The sequence below is a fragment of the Lynx canadensis genome, chromosome D2 (assembly GCF_007474595.2).
Source record: "Lynx canadensis isolate LIC74 chromosome D2, mLynCan4.pri.v2, whole genome shotgun sequence".
NCBI lineage: Eukaryota > Metazoa > Chordata > Mammalia > Carnivora > Felidae > Lynx > Lynx canadensis.
In genome coordinates this window covers 9,743,498-9,771,265 of record NC_044313.2, presented here as the reverse complement: position 1 = coordinate 9,771,265, position 27,768 = coordinate 9,743,498, and the positions used below count along the sequence as shown (strand labels likewise).

Genomic DNA, 27,768 nt, shown 5'->3' with positions numbered 1-27,768 from the left:
TGCCATTTAGAAATGGCCTAAGAGCGATTGTTCATTCTCCCTGTCTCAAGGGAGCACCGTGACATTTCCCAAAAAGGACAACTTGATTTTATGAGGTCTGGTGGGAGCTGAACCGGAAGCACTTCTCATTTTATAGGGGGTTTTTTTGGTGTGTTTTGTTTTTATTATTATTAAGGCTGCTGAGTCTTGAAAGTGGCTGGTCCTAGCCAAAATATAGAACGGCCCCCAAGTAAATTAATTGCAACCCAAGACAGTGGAGACTGGATTCGGATCCCAAATAAACTCAGAGTGAGGAGAACAGAGTTGCAGGCTCTCGATACCTGCAACCGCCCTGGCCCCTGTTATCCTCCCTCAGGGCTGCAGAGCCTTCTGGAAAGCTGCCGCCTGGCCTGGGTCAGATTGCTTACACGCCGCTGCTTCCCAGGCCAGCGTTCCCAACCTTAAGCCAATGCACATTTATAGAACACTTCCATGTGATCCTGGGGGAAGACAGACCACGGGCGGAGGGCAGTGCTGAGAAGTCCTGACATCAGGAAGAGAGGGCCTTTTCCCGGCTCTCTGCTCCTCATGCTGAGAGGATACTGGGTAAGTAAGTCTCAGCCTGACGGCTTTATTCCTTTGAATGACGTGTGGCTTTAAACTGGTTTGGCTACTGAGATTAGAGGGATAAATGCATTTCTTTCTTTTCTTTCCTTACAAAGGGAAACTAAAGGCACATTTGTGCTTACTTCCACGCCCTTCACCCCCTTGTCCCCGAAGCTGCATGAACTGTATTTTTTCTTTCCCGTAAATTACTGTTTCCTTTTGGTAGGATAAGTCCCCATTGATCTGGACCTTGGTCTCCTCGTTCATAAAATAAGGGTTTGGCTGGATGAAATTCATTCTTCTGGCCTCTGTTATGATTCTGCCCCTTGCAAATTGGATTTTCAAGTATTACGGTTCTGTGGAATGATGATTTAAGAGGCCCCTGAGGCTCCGACACACCACGACTTTATGGGGGAAAAGTTATTTTAAACTCTTGACGGTGTTGACTCAGTCACGTCTGCCAGTGTTTCTCTGGACCCACACAAGTACCTTTTCAGGCCGGTTTCGATGCTGTGGCTGCCAACTCGGAGTTGCATGTGATTTCAACAAAAATCGTGTGTTTCCGAGCCTGACTTGGTGTCAGTTATAACTGGATCATCAGGCCACACTCAGGTTATGCAGAATGCTAAGCCTTATTCGAAAATCCTACAGTTTAGTAAAACACAGTGGAGCGTGAGCGTGTACGTGCGCATGTGGGTCCTATTTCATAGCACGTTCCATGAAACAGGAACGCACAGACTGCCACCCCTTATCCCACGCACACCGCGTACGCACTGGTGCGGACTGTCCTCATGTGCGTGTGTAGAGGGGGCAAAGCGCCTCCGGTTTTAGCTGCTGCTTCCAAATCGGCACACTGTCCTTCCCAGTGAATGCCCTTTGGCGACTTCGGGACTGTCCTGCTCTGGGGTCCAGCTGCCGTGCCCGTTGCTTCCCTCCACGTCCTCCTGCACGGACACCAACACCAGGTGGTGTCTCGTGCCGTTGGGGGTTGATGTTCAGGAAAAGCCTTACACTCCAGTTTTGTTTTCGAAGTCCCTAGGTTTGGGGTTTCCTAGCTGGTGCTCTGTTTGCACGGGGAGATTTGGGAAGAGCTGAAATCCCTGCTGCCTCTATCTTCCTAGGATGCCACGGGTCAGTTTGTCATCCACAACCTGGAGACACGCTTGCTTCTGCAGTAGCTCTAATGGGTAGTGATGAGGGTCCGACCCAGAAGCAAAGGGAATGGGGAGGAAGGGGACCGTGAATGACACACTGGGAAGGAAGAACCCAGGGTTCTTGGTGAATGTGCATTGGAGAGACAAGAGGAATGAAATTGAGGGAAAATTAAAACAGTCTATCACGCATTCATCCGGGAATGAGGACGTCGCTGGGAATGAGGATATAGTTGTAAGCTACACTCGCACAACCACAGCATCTGGGCTGGAAGGGGGGCAGATCCCAAGCAGCAATCATGGTGCAGAATTGCCACGAGGGTCCCGGGGAATGTGACGGGAAGAGCGTAGTCCTGTCGGTGGAAATGGGAAAGTCAAGACAGAGTTTGGCCTGACCAAGAGAGATGTAAATTTACATTTCAAGAGGTTAAGTGACAGTGAGTCATCTAAGAAGAAACTGCCACCAGAGTTAAAAACGCAGTGGGTGCGGGAGGAAGTGAGCGCCGGTGGCCTGGATTTGGAGCCTTCCGCCTGGACTCGGCAGGGGAGGCTGTGGAAACCAGTGGAATCTTCTGAGGACACCAGGCTTTAAGACCAAATCGTGGATCTTATTTTTTTCTTAATGTTTATTTAATTATTTTCAAAGAGCGAGAGAGAGCGGAGGAAGGGCAGAGAGAGAGAGAGGGAATCCCAAGCAGGCTCTGTACTGTCGACACAGAGCCCGATGTGGGGCTCAGTCTCACAAACTGTGAGATCATGACCTAGGCTGAAGCCAAGAGTCGGATGCTTAACCAACTGAGCCACCCGGCTGCCCCAAATCCTGGATCTTGTTAAATGGCTTCCCTGAGAGCAGGGAAGAGAAACTGGAGAAGGCCAAGGAGAGCCGGGTTTTGGAGCACCTGTGTAAATGGACAGACCCACTGGGAGAAAGCGGGGGTGACAACGTCAGATGCTGCGGAGATGCTGAAGCAGGATGGGGACTGGGCGGGGAGGGGGGTCACGGGCAACTTCTGAGTGTGGTGTCAATCAGGGAACACTGGTTGCCAGAAACAGAAACTCCCTGGAAACGAGCTGGGGGATCAGCTGAGAAGACGTAGCTGTGGGCTGTAGCAACTCCTTGTGTCCCGGCTTCTCAGCCAGCACCTACGTCCTTCTGGTCTGAGGGTGGGCTGGTGTCTGCTGGGCTCCTAACCTTGCTCGTCCCTCACATCATCAAGCGCAGTCTCCGGGTCTCTCTGGAACGGATTGCAGCCTCCATTCCTCATTGCCTTGTGACTCACGCAGCCCCCGCCCCTTGATTGACTTCCAGGGCCCTCATTACATATCAAGAGAGAAAATCTGATTGGCCCACCTTAAGCCAGAATCAACCCCTCGTGCCATCAGCAGTGTCTAGGAGGTGGGTTGGTGGGGGGTAGGGAACGGGGGAGAATGAGAAACGAGCCATTTTCAGAGCGAAGGCCAATGGCGGGCCTTTGAAATTTCCTCGCTCGAGTGTATGATTCTATGGGAGTGGATTTTTTTAAAAATTTTTTCATGTTTATTTTTTATTTTATTTTTGAGAGAGAGAGAGAGAGAGCGTGAGCAGGGGAAGGGCAGAGAGAGAGGGAGACACAGAATCTGAAGCAGGCTCCAGGCTCCGAGCTGTCAGCCCAGAGCCCGACGCGGGGCTCGAACTCGCGAACTGCGAGATCATGACCAGAGCCGATGTCGGAGGCTCAGCCGACTGAGCCACCCAGGCGCCCCAATGGGAGTGGACATTATTGCAGATTGCAATGATGAGACCCGCCAGCTGCACGCAAGAGTGTGTGCTGAATGGGCCAGGGTGTGCGGGGTGTAAGGCATAACACTGGGGGGCCCGGACAGGTGCAATTCGCCATACTGTGAGGTATCGGCCAGTAGAGAACAAAACTCACGATGATGCGACCTTGCTCCAAATCTCCAATTCCCGAGAGTGGAAGCCGAGGTGAGGTGGTCCAACCCCACACAGGAGGTGGGGCAGGGGGTCGGACGCTCCAGGGTGGCAAGACTACAAGGAAGCAGCCATCCCTGCCCAAGGAACGAACACAAGAAGACAACTCTTTGCGGGCTCGTCTGAACGCTTTGAGAGTCACCGGAGGGTCCACAGCCTCGGTGCTACGGCCCTTAGTTCAGCCGTGTTTAGAAGAGATGGACGTCGATGTGTTTCCATACCCCTGGCCTGCTGTGGCTGGTTGGTGTGCGTGTTTCAGTCCTGTGAAATGATGTGGAGAGCAGGAACGGGTCAACCCAGCGGCCACCTTGCCAGCGTTTCATAAATGCCGTCACGGAGGGTGTTGAAAATTGACCCGGGACAGAGAGTTGCTGGGATGAGGGAGCGCTCTGAGTTTGTGACCTAAAAAGGGGAAATTCTGCTCCACACGCAAGTCAGGGAACAACCTCGGCAGAGCCCAGTGCCAGAATTGGTGCCGAAGAATTAGAAAGAGATTAAACCCAGCGACATGGGCCCATGTTGTTCTAGCAAACGGAGCTAATTTTCTGTAGTCGAGCTGCTCACGTCAGTTCAGGAATGACTAAAGTTGGTTTGTGGGTCGGTTTTCCGGGGCCCCAGAGAAATTCCCAGCCCCTACCAAAGGATGGCTTCTCAGAGTAGTTGCCTTTCAGGCTTATCAAATCCAGGGTTGCAAGGCTTAGACCATGGAAGATTCTTTCTCTCTGGTTGTGCTCATTATGTGTGAAGGGGCAGTAAAGGGTATGGATGTGGGTGCAGCTGGAGTGATCTTTGTTCTTTAAGTTTATTTATTTTGAGAGAGAGAGAGTAGGGGAGGGGCAGAGAGAGAGAGAGAGAGAGAGGGAGAGAGAATCCCAATCAGGCCACGCGCTGTCCCCAGAGTCCGATATGGGGCTCGAAGCCACGGACCCTGAGATCATGGTCTGAGCCGAAGTCAAGAGTCAGACGCTTAACCGACTGAGCCACCCAGGCGCCCCTGGAGTGATCACTTTTAAGTGGGGCCAAGGTTGTTCATTTTGAGGGGACATAATTTTGTTGGTCACTCCGGGGGCTCACAAACCATGCGTTCGTATTTAGTCTTGGTGGTTCAGAAAACAGCTCCGGTGACCATGCTTCTGCTAGAAGCTGATAATGAGGCTCAAGTTAGGATCTGACGGAGTCATTTTGTGGCTCATATTTCATAGCAAACAGATGAGATGACCAAGCCCCGAGTCCTGGTCAGTCACAAGGCCATCCTCTCATGTGTTGCAGTTCTTTGGAGAACATTTGGTGATGTTATTGTCTGCATCACCTGGTGGCAGTGCTCTCTCCGGCCTTTGGTGGGTGTGCTCCCCTCGCCCCCAGCGCCAGCCCGTCTTCCCGCCCCGGGACTGGTGATGCTTTTGCCAACACCTCTCCCTCGTTTAGCACAAACAAGAAGATTCAGGTTGGCTTGTCTTGGTTAACAGGTGGGGGGGGGGGGCGCACGGGGAATGACCTAATCACAGACGCCAACCTTGGAGAAGCAACTAGACGGAGAAGGAACGGTGCCCATGGGCAGTCAGTCATTAGTACCAGACCTTCTTATCAGATGGGCAGATCCTCCTGGGAGGGAATTCAGGAAGTTATCTTTTGGGAGCTGTGTTCATACATGGCAAGATCTGTCCTCAGGCCCACGTTCTGGAAGCCGGGTAGTGCTCAGACTATACGTAGTCCTAGAAACCAAACCAACAGGGGTGAGAGAGAGGGGCTGAGCTGGGGCTTGGGAAGCAACGCTTGGACTGAGGTCCACATCTGAAATCCAACGAGGAAACTTGATCATTCCGAGAATAGTTGTAGATCAACAAAGGCTTCATTCGTTAGCTTCCTTCCAACTTCTCCATTTTTCTTTTTCTTTTTAACTTATTTATTGAGAGAAAGAGAGAGAGAGAGAGAGAGAGAGAGAGGAGAGAGAGAGAGAATCCAAGCAGGCTTCGCACTGTAAGCACAGAGCCCAGCTCGGGGTTCTGAACTCACAGTGAGATCATGACCTGAGCTGAAATAATGAGTAGGCGCTTAACCGACAGAGCCATCCAGGTGCCCCAGCCACTGTTTTTCTACATTAGTCAGTCTACCTGCGCTTTGCACAAAGATTCGTGGAGGGCAGAGGATGGGCGCATGAGAAATCACGCTCCTGGATCGTCTCACTTTCCTCTTGTTATTCAGTTTACTCTGAAGAGTGCTGTTTAACGGTCTCTGCTTTCTTCCTGCCTTCAAGTTATCCTGAGGGTCTGGTTGTTGCACACATTTACTTTCTCTATCTCATTGTTTTATATCTTGGGGAGGAAACATGGAGAGACAGGTCACTACCTCAAAAGTTAATTAAAAAAAAACACACAGGGGGGCGCTTGGGTGGCTCAGCCGACTTCAGCTGAGGTTATGATCTCACTGTTCATGAGTTCAGGCCCCACATTAGGCTCTCTGTGCTGACAGCTCAGAGCCTGGAGCCTGCTTCGGATTCCGTGTCTCCCTCTCTCTGCCCCTCCCCCGCGCTCTCTCTCTCTCTCTCTCTCTCTCTCTCTCAAAAAGTAAGTAAACATTAGAAAAATTTTAAAAAACACACACACACAGGAAAATTTGCTTAAGATGTCCTTTTTGTTCTTTCTGAAAAGAACTATAGTTGGAACAAATGGGACTTAACAAAGCCTCGTTTGTAAGAATTTTTAAATTATATAGTGACTATTCTCTCCTTAAATTTTTAAAGATAAGTCTACAATAAACTTGTCTGAAGGACAAATGGCTTAAAAAGTGATTCTCTATTTTACATAATAAAATTCCCTGATGGTAGCTGAAACCCTCTCCAAGGCCTAGTAATTGCATTTGCAAAGACTTATTACGTCCTGCAGAAGGCAAATATCTTCAGCTATTAGTTCAGCTCTAACATATAGCTCATCAGTATAACATTTTGGCCCTGCCGTAATTGGCACTGATATCTCATCCACACTCAAGATTTCTGTCGTGTCTCATCCCGTCTCCCCCCACCCCCTAACCCTCCCCTGGGGCCTGCAGTTCTCAATTATGTTCATACTGTATTTGCTTTCCAAAACGACAGCACACTTTAGCTTTGGGATTCGACTGATGTCTGAACGTTTGTGGGTTTCAACAGCTTGCTTTTCTAAGCAATATGGTTTTTGCCAACACCCAGCCTGCAAAGGACTATATAAAGATCGCGAAGAAGGGGAACCTTGTATTTTTTTTAAAATTTTTTTTTTCAACGTTTATTTATTTTTGGGACAGAGAGAGACAGAGCACGAATGGGGGAGGGGCATAGAGAGAGGGAGACACAGAACCGGAAACAGGCTCCAGGCTCTGAGCCATCCGCCCAGAGCCCGACGCGGGGCTCGAACTCACGGACCGCGAGATCGTGACCTGGTTGAAGTCGGACGCTTAACCGACTGCGCCACCCAGGCGCCCCAGGGGAACCTTGTATTTAAAGGTGTCATCAAATATCTGTTTTAGCAGGAAGAAAAGAGAAAGAAAAGAGACCTCTTACTGCAAACCAATATACGGCCTCATGTTTCCATTTTAGGCTAAGGGGCCAGGCACTGTTTATAATGTAAACTCAGAGCTTCATCCTCAGAGTGCAGGGATAGTCTGGCATCAGCCACGATGACCCTAGGGGCCACTGGTCAAGGGGCCATGCTTGTAAACTGTCATCTTACCAGGGGAGAGGAATATGATCCATCTATCGGTCATCTGTCACGTGACATCCTTTGTGCTTCAATGCGCAGATCTTCAGGATGGATAGTCACAGTTGCGTGTAGGCTGGTATGAAGGCAGGTTAAAGGGGCCCTCTGGGGGGAGATCTTATCAGTTAGCTTTTGCCATGAACAAATCACCCCCAAATTTAGGGGTTTAAAACACGAACTCTTTAGGATCTGATCCCCTGGATTGGCGTTTGGGCTGGGCTCGGCGGCTCCTCTGGGTTTTTTTCTCTCGGTCTCTCTCGGCCGGGATCCTTCACGGGGCTGTGGCCATCTGAGGGTTGGCTAGTTCTCAGCAACTACTTCTCAGCCACGCAGCTGAAAGTGTGCAGATTCGGTGTGGTTCCAGAAGAAGCTAAATTTAGGGTGGCCCTTGAGGACCGTCTAAGAAGGCGGTCCGTAAGATCAGCCAGGTTGCCCCTGTAGGTGATCGTGGGTTGCCAGAGCTGGTGGGGAATCCTCACCACATCTTAACTAAAGTCAGAACTGATGAATGGGGGGGGAAACTCACCTTGTTCATTCATGGAGTGGAACACACGTTTATCGGGTTCCAGAGCAGGGAATCCTGAACCAGGAGAAAGAAGGTCTGGGTTGGAATCCCAACTCTGCCAGCATGGCAGCCAGTCAAGCCAGAAGACAGAAATGTCCCAGTTATTCTATCAGAGAGAATCTGACGTAAAGAATGGCTATCTAAGGGGCGCCTGGGTGGCGCAGTCGGTTGAGCGTCCGACTTCAGCCAGGTCACGATCTCGCGGTCCGTGAGTTCGAGCCCCGCGTCGGGCTCTGTGCTGACGGCTCAGAGCCCGGAGCCTGCTTCCGATTCTGTGTCTCCCTCTCTCTCTGCCCCTCCCCCGTTCATGCTGTGTCTCTCTCTGTCTCAAAAATAAATAAACGTTGAAAAAAAAATATTAAAAAAAAAGAATGGCTATCTAAGTAAATGCCGAGGCAGAAAAGCAAACTCGGAGTTGCGACAGAAGGTGGTAGCTACAGGAGGCAGATATCACACTTAGGGCTTATGGGGCACAAAGCAGCTGGAATTATTAAAAAGTAGAAGCTTGGAGGGAACCCCGGACCCCTGTGGAGGGAGGCCCAGCCATGAGGCGAGCTCTGTGGGCATCAGGACAACCGGAGACAGGATCCCAGTGCTACACAGCAGGTGACTGCCCCCCGGGGGTGAAGGCTGCAGGCTGGGTGCTGCCCCCAGGACCGGGAAACAGACAGGGACGGAACGATCTCTCCTTTCTCCTTCCACCTCTGGCCTCTGCCTCCTCCTGCAGGGCCTCCCAGGAGCAGCTGGCAAAGCAGAAGTGGCTTTGCAGAGTCCCCAGCACCGGGAAACAGTAGGTTTGAGGCTGAAAAGCAACAGCTGAATACTGGCCCAGCCTCTCCCCAGGAACAGGGCTGGGGACGTGGCCTCTGGTCTCGGGGGCGTGAGAGGAGATGTCTGAGTAACTCTCAGTCCTCACGTGCGTCGAGGCTGCCTTTTCCCATCGAAATTTCTCGGTGGCCTCAGAGATGGGCGAGGGAGAACACAGGAGGCTGGGGGGGAGCGGCAAGGAAGAGCCACACGTCCCTCAAACCCCACAGAGCGGCCAGGTCCCTGCCGGAGCAGAAAGCTGGCCGGCGAGGTCTCGCAACAAATCCCCTTCCCAGGCTACGGCGGTTTGTTTGTATTCAAACAGGAACATGATAACAGAGCTATAAGTAGCGCCACGCTCAGCTGTGCAAAGGAGGGAGTTAGAACAACTGAACTCAGCCACCGGGGGGGAGAAGATGAGGTCTCCCGCCTGCTGGGGCCATCTGTGGGAACAAGCAGCTGGCTGGGGTCACCGGGTGTGGCAAGCGGCCCAAGTCGCTGCTGGTCAGGTGCAGCTGAGCTCACCTTCAATAAGCAAGCCTAACCCGGACTCCTCCGGTCGATGCCTCCCACATCCCCAGCTGGCACAGGACCTGACGGGCTGGATGCCACGTGGCCGGAGGGCAATCAATGCCACGGCAGGGAAGGCGGGTCCTATCTGACCTTGCTGGTCTGGTCGGGAGGTGACTGCAGAGCCTGCAGAGGCCTGCTGGGGAGGGGGCGGGGTTCTGCCTGCTAGAAGCCTGCCTGTCTACATCTGGTCCCAGCCCCTGCTTGCTGGGAGACGAGGGCCGATCCTTTCCTACCCTCTCAGCCTCAGCTTCCCCGTCTGCGAAGCGGGTGTTGAAGATGATCCCCAGGTTTCTTCCAGCACTCACAACCCAGCATGCTCAGTGCAAAAGAAAAATCAAAACTTCTTAAGCCTTTAAAACAGATACATTTCTTTTTTTTTTTTGAGGTTAGTTGCAAAACCTCTCCGAGTCTCCGCGTCATCACCGAGGCTGGCACGATCTTGTCTCTGATTTCCCAGCTCCCTGCACCTCCCCACCCTGCACACAGCATATGAAATGGGGCATCGGCCTGACCTGGACACCGCAATCTCCTTCTGAGCTGCGGCCTCCTCCCACAGGCTGCTTCTGCACCCGTCAGCTGCTGTGCTGGTTCTCAGGTTTCTGCCTCCCCTCCTCCACACTTGGCCCCAGGCTCCATTTCCCCGGTGGTGATCTCGGCTCCTCCCGGCAATGCTCCGCCTACCCAGCCCTGCTAGGCTATCTGGGCCACTGCAGTAAATCACCTTCCCAAACCTGGCCCTGTCCGCAGATCGGGGAGGAGGTGGCCCAATCAGCCGGGACCCTCCTAACCGGCTCCAGTTGCCAACAGCTAAAAATTCCATGCTCTACCAAAAGTAAATGAGCAGAAAAAGACACGAGAGAAAAAGGCCGTCAACTACCTTTGAACGGCATTGAAGAATCTTCCAAGGTAGTAGCATCACTTCCTTCATGAACGCAGGGTCTGGGGCCATCCATCCTTCCTCTTGCTCTCTGCCGGTCTTTGACCCTGTGACTCGATCCCTCTGGGTTTCGGGTGTTCATCCGTAAGAAAAGAAAATACCTACCCCATAGCTCCACTGTAAGTATCAAAGAGAACTCGAACACCCAGTGCTTGGTACACAAAAAAGCTCCGTATTTATAGAATGCGTGAAGAAACGAACGAATGACTCAAAGACTGTCCCATCGTGTTCGGGGTCTTTTGCGGCTGTGATGATGGGACACCAATATGCCAGCTGAAAAACGAAAATCCTCCCAAACAATTATCTTTTAAAAATGAATTTTAGGGGCGCCCGGGTGGCTCAGTCAGTTTAAGTGTCTGACTTCAGCTCAGGTCATGATCCTGTGGTCTGTGGGTTCGAGCCCCGCGTCGGGCTCTGGGCCGACTGCTCGGGGCCTGGAGCCTGCTTCCGATTCTGTGTCTCCCTCTCTCTCTGCCCCTCCCCCACTCACGCTCTGTCTCTCTCTCTCTCAAAAATAAATAAACATTATTTGCCACCATTTGTTTCTTCTAGTGCACAAGTCAGTTCAGCTGAGCTTTTACTGCAGATGTCCCGATTTCTATAGAAAACATTTTTCTATTGAAAAAAAATCTATTGATTTTTATTGAAGGGATAAGAAGAAGGCAATACAAACCTTGTGCCACTGAGGGATTTGCCTACTGGGACTCCAAAGAACCCACTGCCAATAATAATGTAATAGGCAGCAGTTTCGTGCTTAATCTAGTCTAAGAGCTTTGCTGAAATTAACTCATCACAGCCATGTGAGGTAGGTATTGTTATGATTCCCATTTTAGAGATGACAAAACTGAGGTTATAGAAGTTAACTAACTCACTAGCGTTTATACATCAAGTGAGTGGTGAAGCTAGTATTCACACTGCAACAGTCTGGAGGCAAGGTCTGATCCATAATCCCAACCCCCTTCCTCCAAAGGGAGGTTATCCTGGAGATTGATGAGTGAACGTACACATACCTGTGTTTAGCCTTGCGTGGCAGGAAATGGAAATCTGGTTGGTTGCTTAGTGTCCGGGTTGGTAGAAGACAAGCACAAAGAGGGAAGCTGGTCAGCCACGGACCCATGTAGACAGTGGAAAGGCAAGGAGACTGATATTGAGGTCCCATTAGAGTACTGCCTTGGGGAGAGGTAGTCACAGCTAAGGAATGTGGACGGTCGGGATTCCATAGCGCCTGACATCTCAACACGTCCTCTGTGCCTGGGCAATTTATTATAAGAGACGCTTATAAGACATTATAAGAGCACCAGCTTCTGGGGCGGAAGCTGAAGTGTTGGTGTATTGATTTGTTCTCTTTCCCACTGACGGTGGCGGCCCCTGGAGCTCAGAGGCGGCCAGGGCAAGTGGTGGTGGGACGGGCATCAGTGATTCTGCCCAGGATCCAGCAGTCATGATGGCGGTGGCCCAGGGACCAATGGTGGCAGCAATAGTGATATCAGCAGCCACCCATGAAGCCCCAGAGTTGACAGAGGTTCATGGAAGCATGGTTCATGGTTCATGGATGGTTCAGCAATTTGCACTGCTGAGTGTACACGAGTGAAAATTGAATACTGAACATTCCCCACCTTCAACTCGGGTTCAGTGACTCGGCTACTGTGGTCGGCCATCCTCTCTCCCTCCTCCTCCCCTCTCCTCAGCAGTGTGCCCCCAATCCTCCCCTTCTCTTTCACTGCGTTTGCCCCCCTGTTGAAGAGACTTCTCTTCCTTTCTAATTGGTTCCTCCAAGGCATCTCACTTAAAAAGATTTTCCTCCCTAGAAAAATTCTCCTGTGATTTGAGTGGGGATGAGGAAGAAGAAGGCAAACATTCTTGTTTCTCATCCCACCAATCCTTAATTGGACAGAAACCTGGTGTTTGTCAACGTAAAAGTGACAGTTTTCAAGTGCCGCCTCCCTCCAGGTGGAACGCTTTTTTCAAACAATAGTTTATGCGGAACCCCAAGCTGTGAAAGACCTACGGTTTTAAAACGTGAGCTGAAATGTATACAAGGTAAAACGAACCATTTTCAAGTGAACTATTGTATTTAACACATTCACAATGCTGTGCAACCACCACCGCTATCTGGTTCCAAAATATTTTCATCACCACAAAATCAAACCCTGAACCCATCAAGGAGTTACTCACCCTTCCCCCAGCCCTTGCGAACCATCAGTCTGGTTTCTGTCCCTCTGGACTTGGCTGTTCTAGACTTTTCGTATCAGTGGGATCACACAACGTGGGACCTTTTGTGTCTGACTTTTTTCACTTAGTAAATTTCTGAGGTTCATCCGAGTGGTTACCTGAGTCAGAACTTCGTTCCTTTTTATGGCTGATTAATATTCCGATGAATGGGTGTACCACAATTTGAGTATCCATTCGTTTGTTGAAACAGACACACTTCTGCTCTGTTCGAACCAGAAGTGGGGGCACAGAGATCCCCTCCACATGCGACTTTCCCCTCTGGGAAGCTCCTGACACCCTTCCGAGCTTAATAAGACACCTGGTCCCAGGGAAGCCTTTGAGGAAATGCCAACTTGTCTCCCGGGAGGGGTCACACCTGTGGCAGGGATAAGGGGCTTCTGCAGAAGGAAAGGCTTCCGGGCGAGAAAAAACAAAACCAAAACCGGCTGCATTCGTACAAAAGAGTGGCTGCCTGGTCATAACTGGCCAATCCTGGGAGCTGGGAGGCTGCTGGGCAAAATGGTCCCTGGGCGGCTGCCCCTTGGTCCCACCCAAGGGCCCGGGGGCCTCCTCCGCCCCGATGGGCAGGTCTGCCTATCAGGGATCCGGCCAAGCCGGCGGCCTTTTATGACTTCGCTTGTTGAAACTCAAGCCACGCCTCGGTAAGTACATTCTCCACACCACACACTATAAACAGGTGCCAGACTGCTGGCGTCATCGTTTTCCACAAGTTTTCTCTGTGTTTCCACATTATTTAGGGTGGAAAATTTCCAGGTGTAAACAGGAAGCCCTTTGAGCATTTTACTCCTTTCTCCAACGAAAGGCTTGTCCCCGCTCCATTGCGGAAAGGGCGAGCGAGTGATCCGTGGCTCCCTGCTTGCCGGGCAAGGCAGTTCTGATCGCTTAGGTGCAGCCAATCTGGCCACGGGCCCAGTTTTAGTCTGGATAAGCCTTCTCTGAAAGGAGCCCAGCTAATGTAATCACGGGGAAAATCCTCTACGTGAAAGGCCGTGGCCGCGATGGGCGCAGAAACGCTGATTCCACGTTTGTGTGATCACAGAGGCTCCGCACAGCCGCCGCTCAGGTATGAGGCGCAGCTGGTTTGTGTCAGTGTCAGGGGTGGAGACGGGTTGTTTGTCCAACTGCGTGAAGGTGGGCGGATGCCTCGGCTGGGGCCTCACCTGCTTCTGAATGGAGGAGGAGAAAGTCCGATTGCTGAACAGCAGACTTTCCGTGGGCCCGCGGCCTCCCAAGTCGCACAGACCTTCCCCGAATGTAAGTAGCCGGCAAAGCTGTACCCGCCTTCCTTTCCGGTCCTGGGGGAGCCCGAGGGGCTGGCAGTTCTGCAGCTCACGGAGGAGAGAGTTCCAGAAACGGCCAAGCCTTCGCTCTGTGGCTTTGAAATTCGCACTGGGCCAGAAGTAGTTGTGCCATTGTCTTTAGTCTGTTTACCTGTGTAAAAAGCTAGTTCAAGCGCTCTGATCTGTCATACAATTATTCAACTGATTCCTCCAAATGAGTTTCACAAACTAATATGACGTTGGACCGTATGACATTCCGACTGTGTCTGGGTTAAACTGGTCGGCACAAGGATGTGACGGTGATAGATAAGGGCGTAATGATTGTAGCATTCAATGGTATTTGCTAATGAAGCGTCATCATTTTCCAAATGAACATCCAAAACACCCTGAAGCGATCAATTTGAAGCACATGATGATTTTTACATTCTGTGAGTGAGCATTTTATTTTTGGCCCATCTTATAAACAGTGAAGGTCAAGAAAGGGTTAAGGACTTGTATCCTTTTGGCTTAAGGGTTAGGAGTGAGAGAATCGATCACTACAGTGACATCACTCACAATTTTCTCAGTTTGGGGGGCATTTTATTTGTGCTACTCAAAATACTTCAATTTGATTTTCCAGTGACGGTTCAGTACACACAGCATATGGTAGCTACCCGGTCAGTGTTGGTTGAATGGATGAGCAGATCAATGGACAAATTTTATTTGTAAGTCAATCACTGAAGTTTTCTGAGCAAATACTAATGATACCACACTGCCGTGGAAGGAATCTTGAATTCGAAGGCAGGAGACTGAGTTCTATTACCAGCTTTGACTCGTCCAAGCTGGGTCTTTGACAAGTCCCCTTGCCTTCTTCCATTTCAGTACCCGCCCCCCATGCAATAGACTGGTAATCTCTAAGGTTCCAGTTCTGAAAGTTTGATACATTTTACCAGCTTTCTGGGACTTAGTTTCTCCATCTAGAAAAAGGAAGGTAAGAGTCCCCGTCCTGCTGATGTTAGGGGGTCTCCTGGAACTCAGCCGATGTCGGCGCGCTGACCTGGGCTTCGCTGTGTATGGGAAGCATCCTCAGGAAGACAGGGATGAACAGTGTTGCTAAGTGAGCCCGACGGAATGGGTCTAGAGTCCTCCCGGTGGCTGGCCGCTTTACATGATTATTTATTCCTTGTCTGGGCCCTGCTACCCGTTCTCCTCCCCAAGAAAACCATCCTGCCATCGTAAAAATATGTGCAGAAGCAAAGCCGATTTGATGAAACAAGTGCTTTGAGCCAAAGCTTTGAGCCACGTGTTATTGGGGCGCCTGGGTGGCTCAGTCTAGTAAGTGTCCAACTTCCTCTTGGGTCCGGATCTCACAGTTCGTGAGATCGAGCCCCGCACTGGCTGTCTGCTGTCAGAGCAGAGCCCGCTTTGGATTCCAAGTCCACCTCTCTCTCTGCCCTCCCCCCCAAAAAAAATAAATAAACACTGGAAAATAAATAAATAAATAAAAACCATACGTTATCGAACAAAGTGGATTTCACACGCCTCCTAATGTTCGACACCGGGCTCTGCGGTCACCTGATGGGGGAACCGCCATACTCTGGATTTCCAGAGTGAGCACGATTAGAAACAGAAAACACCCCTACAGTGACACTTCTCAAGCTCTCCTTGGCAACTGGGCCCCTTCTGTCACTTCATCTGTAGATACACCTCTGCGTGTACGTTGACATTAAGTCGGAGACTCAGGAACAAACTTATTTTTCTGAGCTGTCTGCCAGCCCCTGGGGTGGGGAGTGAGAACAGCAGCCCGGACAGGGGAAAGAAGTCTGGGTGGCGTATAACAAAAGAAAACCCTTCAAAGGCAAGTTTCCGTGATGTGGCTGCAGAGATCAACATTTCCCATCACCTGGCTTTTGAGTCTGAGTTGATGGGCAGACCAAAAAAGCCTGAGGTCTTGTTCAATTTTATGGATGTGTATACCCTTTTATTTCTTCCAGTTGCTTCTGGTAAAATCCAGAGGGTCGCTGGCACCCTGAATCACCATGGGCAATGAGAACAGCACCTCGGAAAACCAGGTGGGTGTCAGGGAGCTTCCCCCTCAAACTACCCGGATCGCTTGATTGACCTTGACTAGGTTTTTTTTCCCCCTGAGCATCTCCTCTCCATCCAGGAAGGAGCAAGCTAAAACACAGATTGGGGCACCTGAGTGGCTCGGTCGGTTAAGCATCTGACTCTTGATTTTGGCTTAGGTCATGATCTCAGGATTCGTGGGCTCGAGCTCTGCGTCGGGCTCTCCGCTGACAGTCTGCTTGGGATTCTCTCTCTCCCTCTCTGCCCCTTCCCCGCTCTCTCTCTCTCTCATTCTCAAAATAAATAAATAAACATTTAAAAAACACAGACTATACCTGGATACATATGGCACATGTATCTGCATAAGTATTTCTTATTCCCATTTTCAGAATTGTTGCATTCAAGCTAGCCCCGATTTTATAAACTGTAAAAAACTAGTTAAAAAACGGTTAATTTCTTGCTTTTAACATTGACATAATAAGAGTTTGGCATATTTTTTTCTGGATTGTGCCCACCCATCTGTTCCCTTGTGTGGATGCATCACAGGAGGATGAAATAAAACCTTATCCACACTCCTCCCCAAAATAGTTGTGGCCCTCAAAAAGCGATCTTAAACTCTATCACTGTTGAGCAGATTAAACGCGAACTGTCATTTCCACGTTAGGTCGGGTTTTCACTTTTGAGGAATGAGTCTTAAGTGCTCAATCGTGCATAAGGCTGGCGTTGTTAAAGTATGTTCAAATTTTACAGCTATCCATTTTAAGTTTGAGAGATTCAATTCAGTGTCCTGGTGAACAAAACCAGGGGGACACTTTCCTATCCATCTCGCACACAGTGGGAATTTTGGATCGATGGTGGTGAGCCTTCTGAACGAGGTAACGGGATCTGAAAGCCAGTGCAAAGCAATCTGTTTTCTCTCTGCTTTTTTCCTCCCTGCAATCTTCTTTTCCCAAGGAGGAACACGGGAATCATGGAGGGCAAAGACAGCAAACTCCAGTCTTTAGGAGCAGGCCAGAAACAGTAATTGTAGTAAATGGCAGGTTAGGAGGCGGTAGAGAGAAGGAGGTGCTGTGGCAAACAGGAGGGATCCTGTCCTGTTGTCTGGAGGGGGCACCACCATCACCTCCAGCTGATGGCTGCCATGGCAGACCCAGTGTTCCAAGACCTTGCAACTTCTTCAACAGAAGTAAAAAACGCGTGTTTTTCTATGAAATCGCAAAATATTTTTAATCAAAGTTTTTCTTTTGAGATAATGGTAGACATGGTAAACAATAGCATGCTATTGCAAGACGTCGTACAGAGAGATCCCTGCACCCTTCACCTAGTCCCCCCCAGGGTAACATCTTGCAAAACGTCAGCGCACTTGCAGACTGACGTTGATGCAGTCAAGATACAGAGCATTCCCCCCACCTGAAGGATTCCTTTCATTTTCCTTAGATCCACACCCACCGCCCTCCTGTTCCCTTTTCCTAATCCCTGGCGACTCCTAATTTGTTCTCTCTGTCTGTGTCTGGCTTTCTGAGAATGTTATATAAATGGAACCACACGATACGTGACCATTTGGAATTGGCTTTTTTCATTCAACATGGCTTCCTTGAGATTCATCCAGGCTGTTGTGTTAGTTGTTCACTCCTTTTGCTGGCTGAGTGGTGCTCCACGGTATAGAAACATTTGCTGTTGTTTCCAGTTTGGAGTGATTACAAATAGAGCTCTCAGGAACATTTGCATATACGTTTTGTGTGTGTGTGAACAAAAATTTTCATTTCTCTGACACAATTGCCCAAGAGCACAATGGCTAGGTCATGTGTGGTTGTATGTTTAGTTTTTTGTTTTTGTTTTAAGTTTATTTATTTATTTCTGAGACAGAGACAACGCAAGTGGGGGAGAGGCAGAGAGAGAGGGAGAGAGAGAATCCCAAGCAGGCTCTGCACTGCCAGCACAGAGCCTGATGTGGGGCTCGAACCAGCAAAACCTTGAGATCATGACCTGAGCGGAAACCAAGAGTCATATGCTTCAACAACTCAGCCACCCAGGTGCCCCATTTTTTTTTAAAAAAAAATTAATATTTATTTATTTACATTTTTGAGAGAGAGACAGAGTGCGAGTGGGGGGAGGGGCAGAGAGCGAGGGAGACACAGAATCTAAAGCAGGCTCCAGGCTCCAAGCTGTCAGCGCAGAGCCCCAAGCGGGACTTGAACTCACAAACTGTGAGATCATGACCTGAGCCAAAGTTGGACCCTTAACGGACTGAGCCACCCCGCATGTTTCGTTTTCTAAGAACAGCCAGTTAGATAGAATCTCTGCACCATTTTACATTCCCACCAGCAACGAGTAATGTATGAGTGATCTAGTTTTTCTGCAGCCTGGCCATCATTTGGTGTTGTCACTGTTGGGTGACACCATTCTGATATGTGTTGTGACATGTCACTAATGTCACTATGGTTTGAACTTGCCTTTCCCTGATGATCGGCCATGCTGACCATCTTTCATGAGCTTGTTGCTGTCCATGGGTTCTCTTTGGTGAGATAGGTGTTCATGTCTTCTAGCCATTTTCTAGTTGGAGTTTTAAGAAACTATTGAGTGTTGAGTCTTGGTGTAGCCTAGATACTAATCTTTGTCAGATTGTGATTTGGCAATATTTTCTCCCATTCATGGCTTGTCTTTTCATCACCTCAACAGGCTCTTTTACAGAACAAAAGTTTTTATGAGGTACAATTGATCAGTTTTTCCTTTTCCTTTTCTGCCAATTCTAGTGCTTCTGGTGCCAAGTCTAAGAATTCTTTTTCTACCCCTACATCCTGAAAATTTTCTCCTATTATATTATCTTTTCCAAAAGTGTTATAGTTTTACATTTTATATTCAAATCCGCGATCCATTTTGCATCCATTTTTGTGTAAGGCTTGAGACTCAGGTTGAAGTTCATTTTCTGTTTTTGTCCTGTTTTGTTTCGCCAATGAATGTCCATCTCTCCGGTACCATGTGTTGAAAACACTATTCTTTGTCCATTAAACTGCTTTTGCACCTTTGTCGAAAACCAGTTGGTCGTATTTGTGTGGGTCTGTTTCTGGGTTCTCTTTTCTATTCCACTGATCTACATGTCTACTCTTCTGCTGATACCACAGTCTTGATTACTGCTGCTGTATAATAAGCCCCATGCCGCTTTACTATTTTTCAAAATTGTTTTAGCTATTCTAGGGCATAAAGCTTTCCATATATATTTTAGAATAAGCTTGTCTAGGTCTAAGAATACCTTACTAACATTTTGATATGGATAATATTAAACCTATAGATATACTGGAGAAATTGACATCTTTAATATGATGAATTTTCCAGTCTGTGAACACACCCAGTGCTTCTCTATTTATATAGGTCCTATTGATTTCTTTATCATCATTTCATAAATTTCAGCATATAGATCCTGTATACGTTTTCAGTTTATGCCTAAGTATTTCATTTTATTTGCAGTGATTATAAATAGTATTTTCATTTTGGTTTCCACACGTTCATTGTCAGTGTATTGATTTTTTGTGTGTTGATTTTGCATCCTGTGATTTTGCTGAATTCACTTATTATTTCCAAAAGTTTTTTTGTAGATTCCTTGGGATTTCCTATGTAGACAATTTGCAAAAAGGGGGGGTTGTATTTCTTTTTTTTCAATTCTGTATGTTTTTTATTTATTTTTCTTGCCTTATTACTGTGGCTAGGAATTCCAATACTATGTTAATTGGAAATGGTCTGAGTGGACATTCCCACCTGCTTTCCAATTCTGAGGGGAAAGCATTCAGTCTTTCCCTGTTAAGTAAGATATTAGCTGCGGGTTTTTATAAATTTTCTCTTTTAAAAACACGCTATCTATCTATCTACCCATCTATCTTGTGAGTAAGCTCTAGGCCCAATGTGGGGCTTGAACTCATGACGTTGAGGGCAAGAATTGCATGCTATACTGAGTAAGCTATAAATTCTCTTTATCAAGTTAAGGAAGATGCTCCTCTATTCCTCGTTTGCTGAGGATTTTTTATCATGGATAGGTATTGGATTTCTTCAGATGCTTTTTTTTTCTGTATCAATTGATGTAGCCATATGATCTTTCTTCTTTGGGCTGTTGATATATTAGGTTACGCTGTTGATTTTCAAATGTTGAACTAGTCTTGGATACCGGAATTAATCCTACTTGGTCGTAGTGTATAATTATTTGTAAAGACTGTTAGACTTGATTTGCTAACATTTTGTAGAAGATTTTTGTATCTAAATTCATGCTAAATATTGCTTGGTAGTTTTCCTTTTTTAGCTGGTTTTGGTATCACGCTAAAGCTAACGTCATAAAATGAGTTGGGGAGTGCTTTCTCCTCTTCTACTTTCTAGAAGAGATTGTTTAAAGAAACTTTACAATTTTTTCAAGTGTTGGCAACTAATTTAAATTATTTTTGAACATTCTGTGAGTCAAAAGGATGCTCCTGGTGGCTGGAGTTGGCTCATGTCCTACCTCTTTGTAGTCTCTAACTTAAAGAAATGTTCTATCTTGCATTTTATTTATTTATTTATTTATTTATTTATTTATTTATTTATAAATGTTTATTTATTTATAAATGTTTGTTTGTTTGTTTATTTTTGAGAGAGAGAGAGAAAATGGGCATGAAATTGGGAGAAGGGCAGAAAGAGAGGGAGAGAGAGAATCCCAAGCAGGCTCTGCACTAGTAGTGCAGAGCCTGATGTGGGACTTGATCCCACGACCTGTGAGATCATGACCTGAGCTGAAATGAACAGTCAGATGCTCAACTGAGGCATCCACCCAGGCACCCCAACGCCCAGCACATTTGTCAATGTCTGAAGGCAGGGTTGGTATCACGTCTCCAGAGTGGAGGCGCGAGTAGAGGTCAGGGATGCCACTAAATGTTCTCAACGCACGGGGACAACCCCCACAACGAAGAATTATTCTTCTCAAAATGTCAAAGGTGCCAAGGTTGAGAAAACCTAGAATAGAGGAATATTTGTCTTACCGCTTTGAGAACTCCTTGGGGCAGTGGCTGAACTCCTCTAATCTGAGATGAATTTCTACACAAATAGAGGCACATTAAAGTGGCTTATAGTTTTCTTTCCCTACCTTTACTAAACTACACTGTTTAGAATCGAAGGCTGGTTTACTGGGCATAGACTCATAGAAATGGAATTTCTAGGTCAAATAAAGGGTGATTTCAAAACTCTTGCCCTAGATCTAGATCTATCTATAGCTATATTCAAAATACTTTCCAGAAAGGTGATGCCAATTTATACGTTTCTCATCAGGCTATGGGGGTGGGGTCCATCTCATTATATCCTTGCAAGTGATGAATATATATATTTCAGTGTTTCAGATCTTCTCACCTCCTGCCAGCCCCAAACCCTGTTCTCCCTCCTCAGTTCCCTTCTGGTTCACATCTCCAACCTCAGCCCCACATGACCCAGTGGGACATGATGGAGTTGCCTTCAGGCTTCCAGGGTCAGAACAAGGTTTGTCTTCCACAGAGAAACAAGTGGAAAGAAAGCACAAGTGTATTTGGCTGCAGGAATCAGGGCTCCCCCGTGGGGCTGGTGTTCCAGACTTACCTTTCCACTGTCTCCTGGGTGTCTGTACCTGAATGATCCATGGTCACTTCCTGTTCCTCAAACCTGAATTAAGCTCCCCCACCCCAATCGTCTTCTCCTTCTGAATCCCCCCTCCTGGGTACCACGATCTACCCTACCATCCAAGACAGAAATCTGGGGATCACCTCTGACTCCACTCACCCCCTTTGTCCACATTTAATAAATCACTCTATGATTAATAATTAATAAATCAATGGCCTGGCCATTTAACCTTTTAAATTTCTGCTTAATGAGGACTGTTTTTGGTTTCGAGAGACAGAAACCTGTCTCCAACGACTATAGGCCGAGAAGGATTGTTTGGCTCGTAGGATTAGGAAGTCCAGAGAGAGGGTCTAGCTGCAGCAGTCACTGAGTCCAGAGGTTCAAAAGAAGATGCTGGAGATCTCCTGTCTCTGGATCTTGCTCTGCTTTCCTCCGTGATGCCCAAGTAGCTTAGGGATGTCCCCTTGGCCTGCAGAAACAACAAAACAAAACAAAACAAAACAAAACAAAACAAAACAAAACAAAACAAAACATGCCACCGGCTACTCTAGGCATCCAGGCTTCTTCTTGTTGGCGATCCAGCCTCTGATTAGCACCGACTAAGGACTGGCCCTGATGGGGTCATGTGCTCTGTCTGGGATCAATCCATGTGCCACTGGATGTGGACACTCTGATTAGCCCGCCTGAGTCATGCACCCACCCCTGCAGGGGAAAGGTGAGCCCCGGTTGATGACGTCTCCATCAATGCCACTTAGAGCACTTCCTCAAAAGACAAAAAGGTGCCACGTGTCCAAGATGTAGTTTTAGTTTTCCCTCTCCACCCCCACCATCACACCCTCTTCCCTCACACCTGAATCAGTCCAGACAGCTCCAACCTAGTTTCTCTGCCTCCACCCTCCCCTCCTCCCATCCCACCCAGGGCCCCCGGCCTCTCCCAGAGGCTCTTTCTCTGTGAAGAGACACTTGGGGGTCCCAGCATTCTGCTTACGAGTGACCTTTCAGACCCAGGTCTGAAGGAAGGTCCGGTTCACAGATTAAAGACCTGGCATTGAGGATCAGCCACGTCACCGGGGCAAAGGAGGAGAACAGGCCTGCCCAGTCCCAACCCTTGCCTGCGCGCTACACCCTCCGGTTGCAGGTGCCTTTCCCTCTGGGACAAACGTCCCCTGGTAGCCACGGGCAGGGCGGGAGTACACCCAGCAGGTCAGACCCGGGAGTAGAGACCAGCCAAGACTGTCCCTGTGGTAGTGTGGGGGGTCTTGTTCCCTGCGGCCCATCCTAATGGCGGGACTCCTTTGCTTCCAGCAAGAGAACTCCGGCTTGCATAACGTCATCCTGTGGCCTCCAAACCCCGAGCCTGCGCAGGTACCCGAAGTGTGCTGTGCGTGGTCCGCATCTCAGCCCCCTTCCTAACACCTAGATGTTTGCAGCCTTTGCGTGTGGCACGTTCCCTTACACTTTAAGTTTGCTGCTCCTCCTCCCATCGCTTCCTTTCATCTACCTCAAATGAGTTGTAAAACAGTAGAATCTGCAATACATGCTTAAATTTTTTCTAATGTTTATTGATTTTAGAAAGAGACAGAGAGAGAGAGAGAGAGAGAGAGAGAGAGAGAGAGAGAGAGAATGAGCGGGGGGAGAGGCAGAGAGAGAGGAAGACACAGAATCGGAAGCAGGCTCCGGCCGTCAGCACCGAGCCTGATGCGGGGCTCGAACCCACAAACCTCGAGATCATGACCTGAGCTGAAATTGGACGCTTAACCGATTGAGCCACCCGGGTGCCCCGGCAATATGGGTTTAGATATTTTAAGATGACATTTTGGTGCGCTATGCTGTGAGATGCTGAAGGAGGCTTATGCTTTCCACGTAACACAGATGCTGGGAGCCAACACTAACCTTCCACACTCATCGGCTTTGCGTTCCCTTGTCCTGGAGTGCGGCTTTTATGGAGTGGGGGGTCCCGTCTACACCACCAGTGGGCAAAACTGATGTGTCGTAAAAAACAAAAAACAAAAAACAAAAAACAGATTGCATTCTGAGTCCATTGTCAGCGTCGTTGTGCAGTTGGCTGAGTCTCAGAATTTAAGCTCGGGCTGAAGCGTTTGACACCTGCTGGGGAAGAGGGCAAGTTCGGGGCCCTGCATCCATTTCAAGGAGATTTTTCCTGGAGAGAATGTCAGGCAAGGTTGGTGTGTGCTTGTGGGCGTGGTCAGCGTGAGGCAATAAAATGCCACCTGCTCTGAAAGCCCATCACACCTAGGGAGGAGGGTTAGGCTCCTAGGGGACAGGTTCCTGGCTTTAAGGAAACAGCAGCTGCACCCTCGAGGGTGGCTGGATGTCCCATCAAACAGGGATGTCGTTGTTGCAAACCGACCTCTGTGCTCCAGAGCCAAAATATGACATGAAGACAGAGTTTGGGGATAAAAAGGAACGAGAGTTTTAAACTGATAAGAACGGATACTACACTTGATCTCAGCCAAAAGGCCGAGAAGCGATGGGAAATGAGAGTTTTTATTACTGTGCCAGGTGAGAGAGGCTGTGGCAGTCTAATGCCTTCAAGGCTGCAGACCCGCCTGGAATAAAGGACTGAGGGGGTTTGTAGCAAAATAGAGGAACTGGGCAGTTTCGATAGGAACGTGGTATGTGCTGCCCGTCCCGTTGGCCACGTCCTTGAGGTGGCACCGGCCACCAGAGTCTCGTTACTGAGCATACACTGAGGTCGCCAGATGCCAATATGGATACTGAGTTCCTGGAGCAAAGGATTCTACACAAAAACAAGTGAAGGAGATGGGTGGGGGTGGGGGGGGGCTTCAAGAATGAGAAAGGGGAAGATTTGCTGAGTTTAAAGTCAAGCCTTGCTGGAGCCCATCTTAATTTCTGTGTCCATCTTAATTTCTCTTCATCTTTATGTTTCTATAGCAGTTTCAGTGTCTGAGGTTGTGACATAATGCGGTCATGTGCGTAGAGCACGGTGGAGCCTTGCCCACATGTGATTTCACCCGGTTCTCATCAAAATCCCCTGAGGTGGGCAGACCAGGCCGCTCACTCTTGCTTTATGGACAAAGGAGCAGGCTCCAAGGTTAATCATTGTGGGTCATCGGGGTGAGTGCAGAGCAGGGATTAGAACCCCGGTCTCCCGGGCATCACAGAGAATGGCAGATCAGAGTTTTTTGCACTGGGTTCTCCCGTCCAGCTCGGGACTTTCCACAGCACCTTGCTACCGAGCTCAGGATCCCACAGACAGGCTCCCTGATGTGGACATGATTTTTCATTCACTCACGGGACAATTTTGAAGCCTCTGCTGGGTGGCTGGTACTGGTGTAGGTGCTGTGCATTGGACAAACCATGTCCCTGCCTCCTGGGACTGACATCCAGCTGGGAGTTCGAAAATAAGCAAGTCGGGGGCGCCTGGGTAGCTCAGTCAGTTAAGCGTCCCACTTGGGCTCAGGTTCATGAGTTCGAGCCCCATCTCACAGTTCATGAGTTTGAGCCCCATGTCGGGCTCCGTGCTGACAGCTCAGAGCCTACAGCCTGCTTCGGATTCTGTGTCTCCCTCTCTCTCTGCCCCTCCCCTGCTCACGCTCTGTCTTTCTCTCTCAAAGATAAATAAACATTAAAAAAATTAAAAAAAAAAAAAAAAGAAAAGAAGCAAGTGAGCAAACAGACAAACCAACAAGTAAACAAAATACAATGTTTTTTAAAAAGACTTTATCAAGTGCCTATTGTTTCCCAGGCACTATTCTAGCACTTGAGATCACCAGTGAATAGTTCAGCCATAATCGACTCTGGCACGGCTTCCCCTTCCACAGGGAAAAACAGACAATGAGCCAGCAGGCAAATAAACTCATAATAAATGTTCCAGGGGTAACTGGAATCAGGAGCTAATTTTTAAAAATTTTTTTTTAACGTTTATTCATTTTTGAGAGACAGAGTACAAGTGGGGGAGGAGCTGAGAGAGAGGGAGACCCAGAATCCGAAGCAGGCTCCAGGCTCTGAGCTCTCAGCACAGAGACCGACGCGGGGCTCGAACCCACGGACTGGGAGATCTTGACCTGAGCTGAAGTCGGCCGCTCAACCGACTGAGCCACCCAAGTGCCCCATCCAACCCAATCATGTTTAAGTGGACGGTGGACAGTTCAGTGGTATTAAGCACATCACATTGCTGGGCAAGCATCCCCGCCACCCGTGTCCAGAAAGTTTTCATCTTCCCAAACCGAAATTCTGTGTCCATTAAACAAGAATCCACATTGCCCTCCCCACTCCCAGCCCTTGGCAACCACCATTTCACTTTCTGTCTCTATCAACTTGACTACACTCGGTACCTCATATAAGTGGAATCATACAGTATCTGTCCTTTAATGACGGATTTATTTCACTGTAACATAATACCTTCTAAGTTCATCATGTTGCAGCTTTTCTCTTTAGGGCCGAATAGGATTCCGTTATACATATTCTACATTTTATTTATCCATACGTCTGTTGATGGACGCTTGGATGCTGCTGCTATAAACGTGGGCGTACAAATGTGTTGGATTCCATGCTCTCAATGATTTGGAATATATATCCAAAAGTTGAATGGCTGGATCATATGTTAATGCTATGTTTAATTCTTTGAAAACCACCAAGTTTTTCCACGATGGCCTGCACCATTTTACATTCCCATCAACAGTGCACATGGGTTCGAATTTCCCCACAGCCTTGCCACCTCTTGTTATTCTTTTTGGTTTTTGCTTTCGTAGTGGCCATCCTGGGGGGGGGGGGGGGGGGGGGGGTGTCTCATTGTGGTTAGAGGCTCTTTTTGATAAGTGGCCAGAGGAGCCCTCTCTGCAGAGACCTGATGTGCCGGGAAGGAGGCAGCCACATAAAGTTCTGGAAAAGGAACGTTCTGGAAAAGGGAAGAGCAACTGTGACATGTCTGGGAGGGATGAGCTTGTGGTATTTCGAGATCAGCAAAGAAGGCCAGTGTGGCTGGAGGAGAGTGGGTGAGATGATGGCGGCATGTGAGACCAGGGAGGTGGATGAGGGTAAATCTTGCAGATTTACCACCAGATTTCAACAGAGGAGTCACAGGACGTGGTTTGAGATTTTTTTTAAATATTTATTTATTCATTTACTTATTTATTTTGAGAGAGAGAGAGCAAGCACATGAGTGGGGGGAGGGGCAGAGAGAGGGGGAGAGAATCCCAAGCAGGCTCCATGCTGACAGCACAGAACCATGAGATCATGACCTGAGCTGAAATCAAGAGTCAGACGTTTCACTGACTCACCCACCCATGCGCCCCTGATTTGAAGTTTTAAAAAAGAGCTTTGTGGTTGTTATGTGGAGAATGGTCTCTAAGGGGCGGAGGGCGGAAATGGAGGAGAAACAGTAGTTAGGAGGCCACTGGGAAAAGGGACTCAGGACTAATCCCTGAGATGTCCTTTAATATTTAGATGTGAGCCCAAGGGGAAACGGAGGAGTCTGTGAAGGAGTTGTAGCCAAAGACATAGGATAATGAGGGACCTGGGAGGCCATCAGATACTCCTGAGAAATCAAGGCAGACACCTGCCCAATGACTTGGCGATGTGGGGTCCATAGATGTGAGGGAAACCTCATGTTGCCCTCAAGATCCTTGGTAAGCACTCCCAGTGGAATGACAGGGATGTGGTTTGCGGGGGAGAGGGCTGAAGCGGAAACTGAAGATAAGGAAGAGGGAGTAGAGAGAGGGGTATCCACAATGCAATAAATTTTTCTAGGAAAGGGATCAGAGTATTGGGACAGTAGCTAGTGGAGAGCGTTGTATGAAGGTTTAAAGACTGAAGATCCCAGATGCCTGCATGCTGGTGGGAAGGAGGGAGAGAGGCAGAGGTGGATAGAGGACAGGTGACAGATGGGTGGACCAAAGGAAGGCTGGCCTTGACCGTTGAGAGGCAATGGGATTGGAGCAGTTGTGGGCTTACATCAGGGTTCCCTCCGCCGTTGTGGATGGTGGGGAGAAGATGGAAACAGATACACCTGGGAATCGTGAGGCTCGGGGAGGGGGAGCAGCTCTCCTCTGATGGCTGATTGGGGTGCACACGCGGTGGAGAGTGGGGTCAGATGCGGCAGGGCATGTACTGAACTGCACGGGAGCTGGGGGGATGGCAGGTGCCTGGGGGGACCGGACCTTCACGCGGTCACGGAGAGAAGCAGGGATGTGAAGCATGAAAGGACCTCTCGTCATAGTCTCTTGGCAGTGGGCCAGCAAATTAGCTTAATGATTTTTGCTTTTGAAATTTTTTGGCAACAACTGATCGTTGAATTGGTTGGTGACCTTT

General features: G+C 48.6%; 1 protein-coding gene and 1 pseudogene across 5 annotated transcripts in view; one reads left to right on the top strand and one right to left on the bottom strand.

Moving 5' to 3' along the window:
* The first annotated feature begins 496 nt into the window (after positions 1 to 496).
* LOC115527056 (transforming acidic coiled-coil-containing protein 2-like) overlaps positions 497 to 27,768 on the top strand; it is a 125,002-nt gene continuing 97,730 nt past the window's right edge. The window contains exons 1-4 of one of the 5 annotated variants that reach the window (XM_032595134.1): positions 497 to 585; positions 1,452 to 1,550; positions 15,798 to 15,875; positions 22,780 to 22,839. In XM_032595134.1, the coding sequence (XP_032451025.1) occupies positions 15,843 to 15,875; positions 22,780 to 22,839 (93 nt within the window). In that variant the 5' untranslated portion in view covers positions 497 to 585; positions 1,452 to 1,550; positions 15,798 to 15,842. Of the gene's footprint in view, positions 586 to 1,451; positions 1,551 to 13,224; positions 13,608 to 15,797; positions 15,876 to 22,779; positions 22,840 to 27,768 lie in introns of those variants that run through there. The other 4 variants (XM_030334440.1, XM_032595135.1, XM_032595136.1 and 1 more) reach the window with 4 other exon arrangements.
* Positions 23,818 to 23,967, bottom strand: LOC115527871 (annotated as a pseudogene).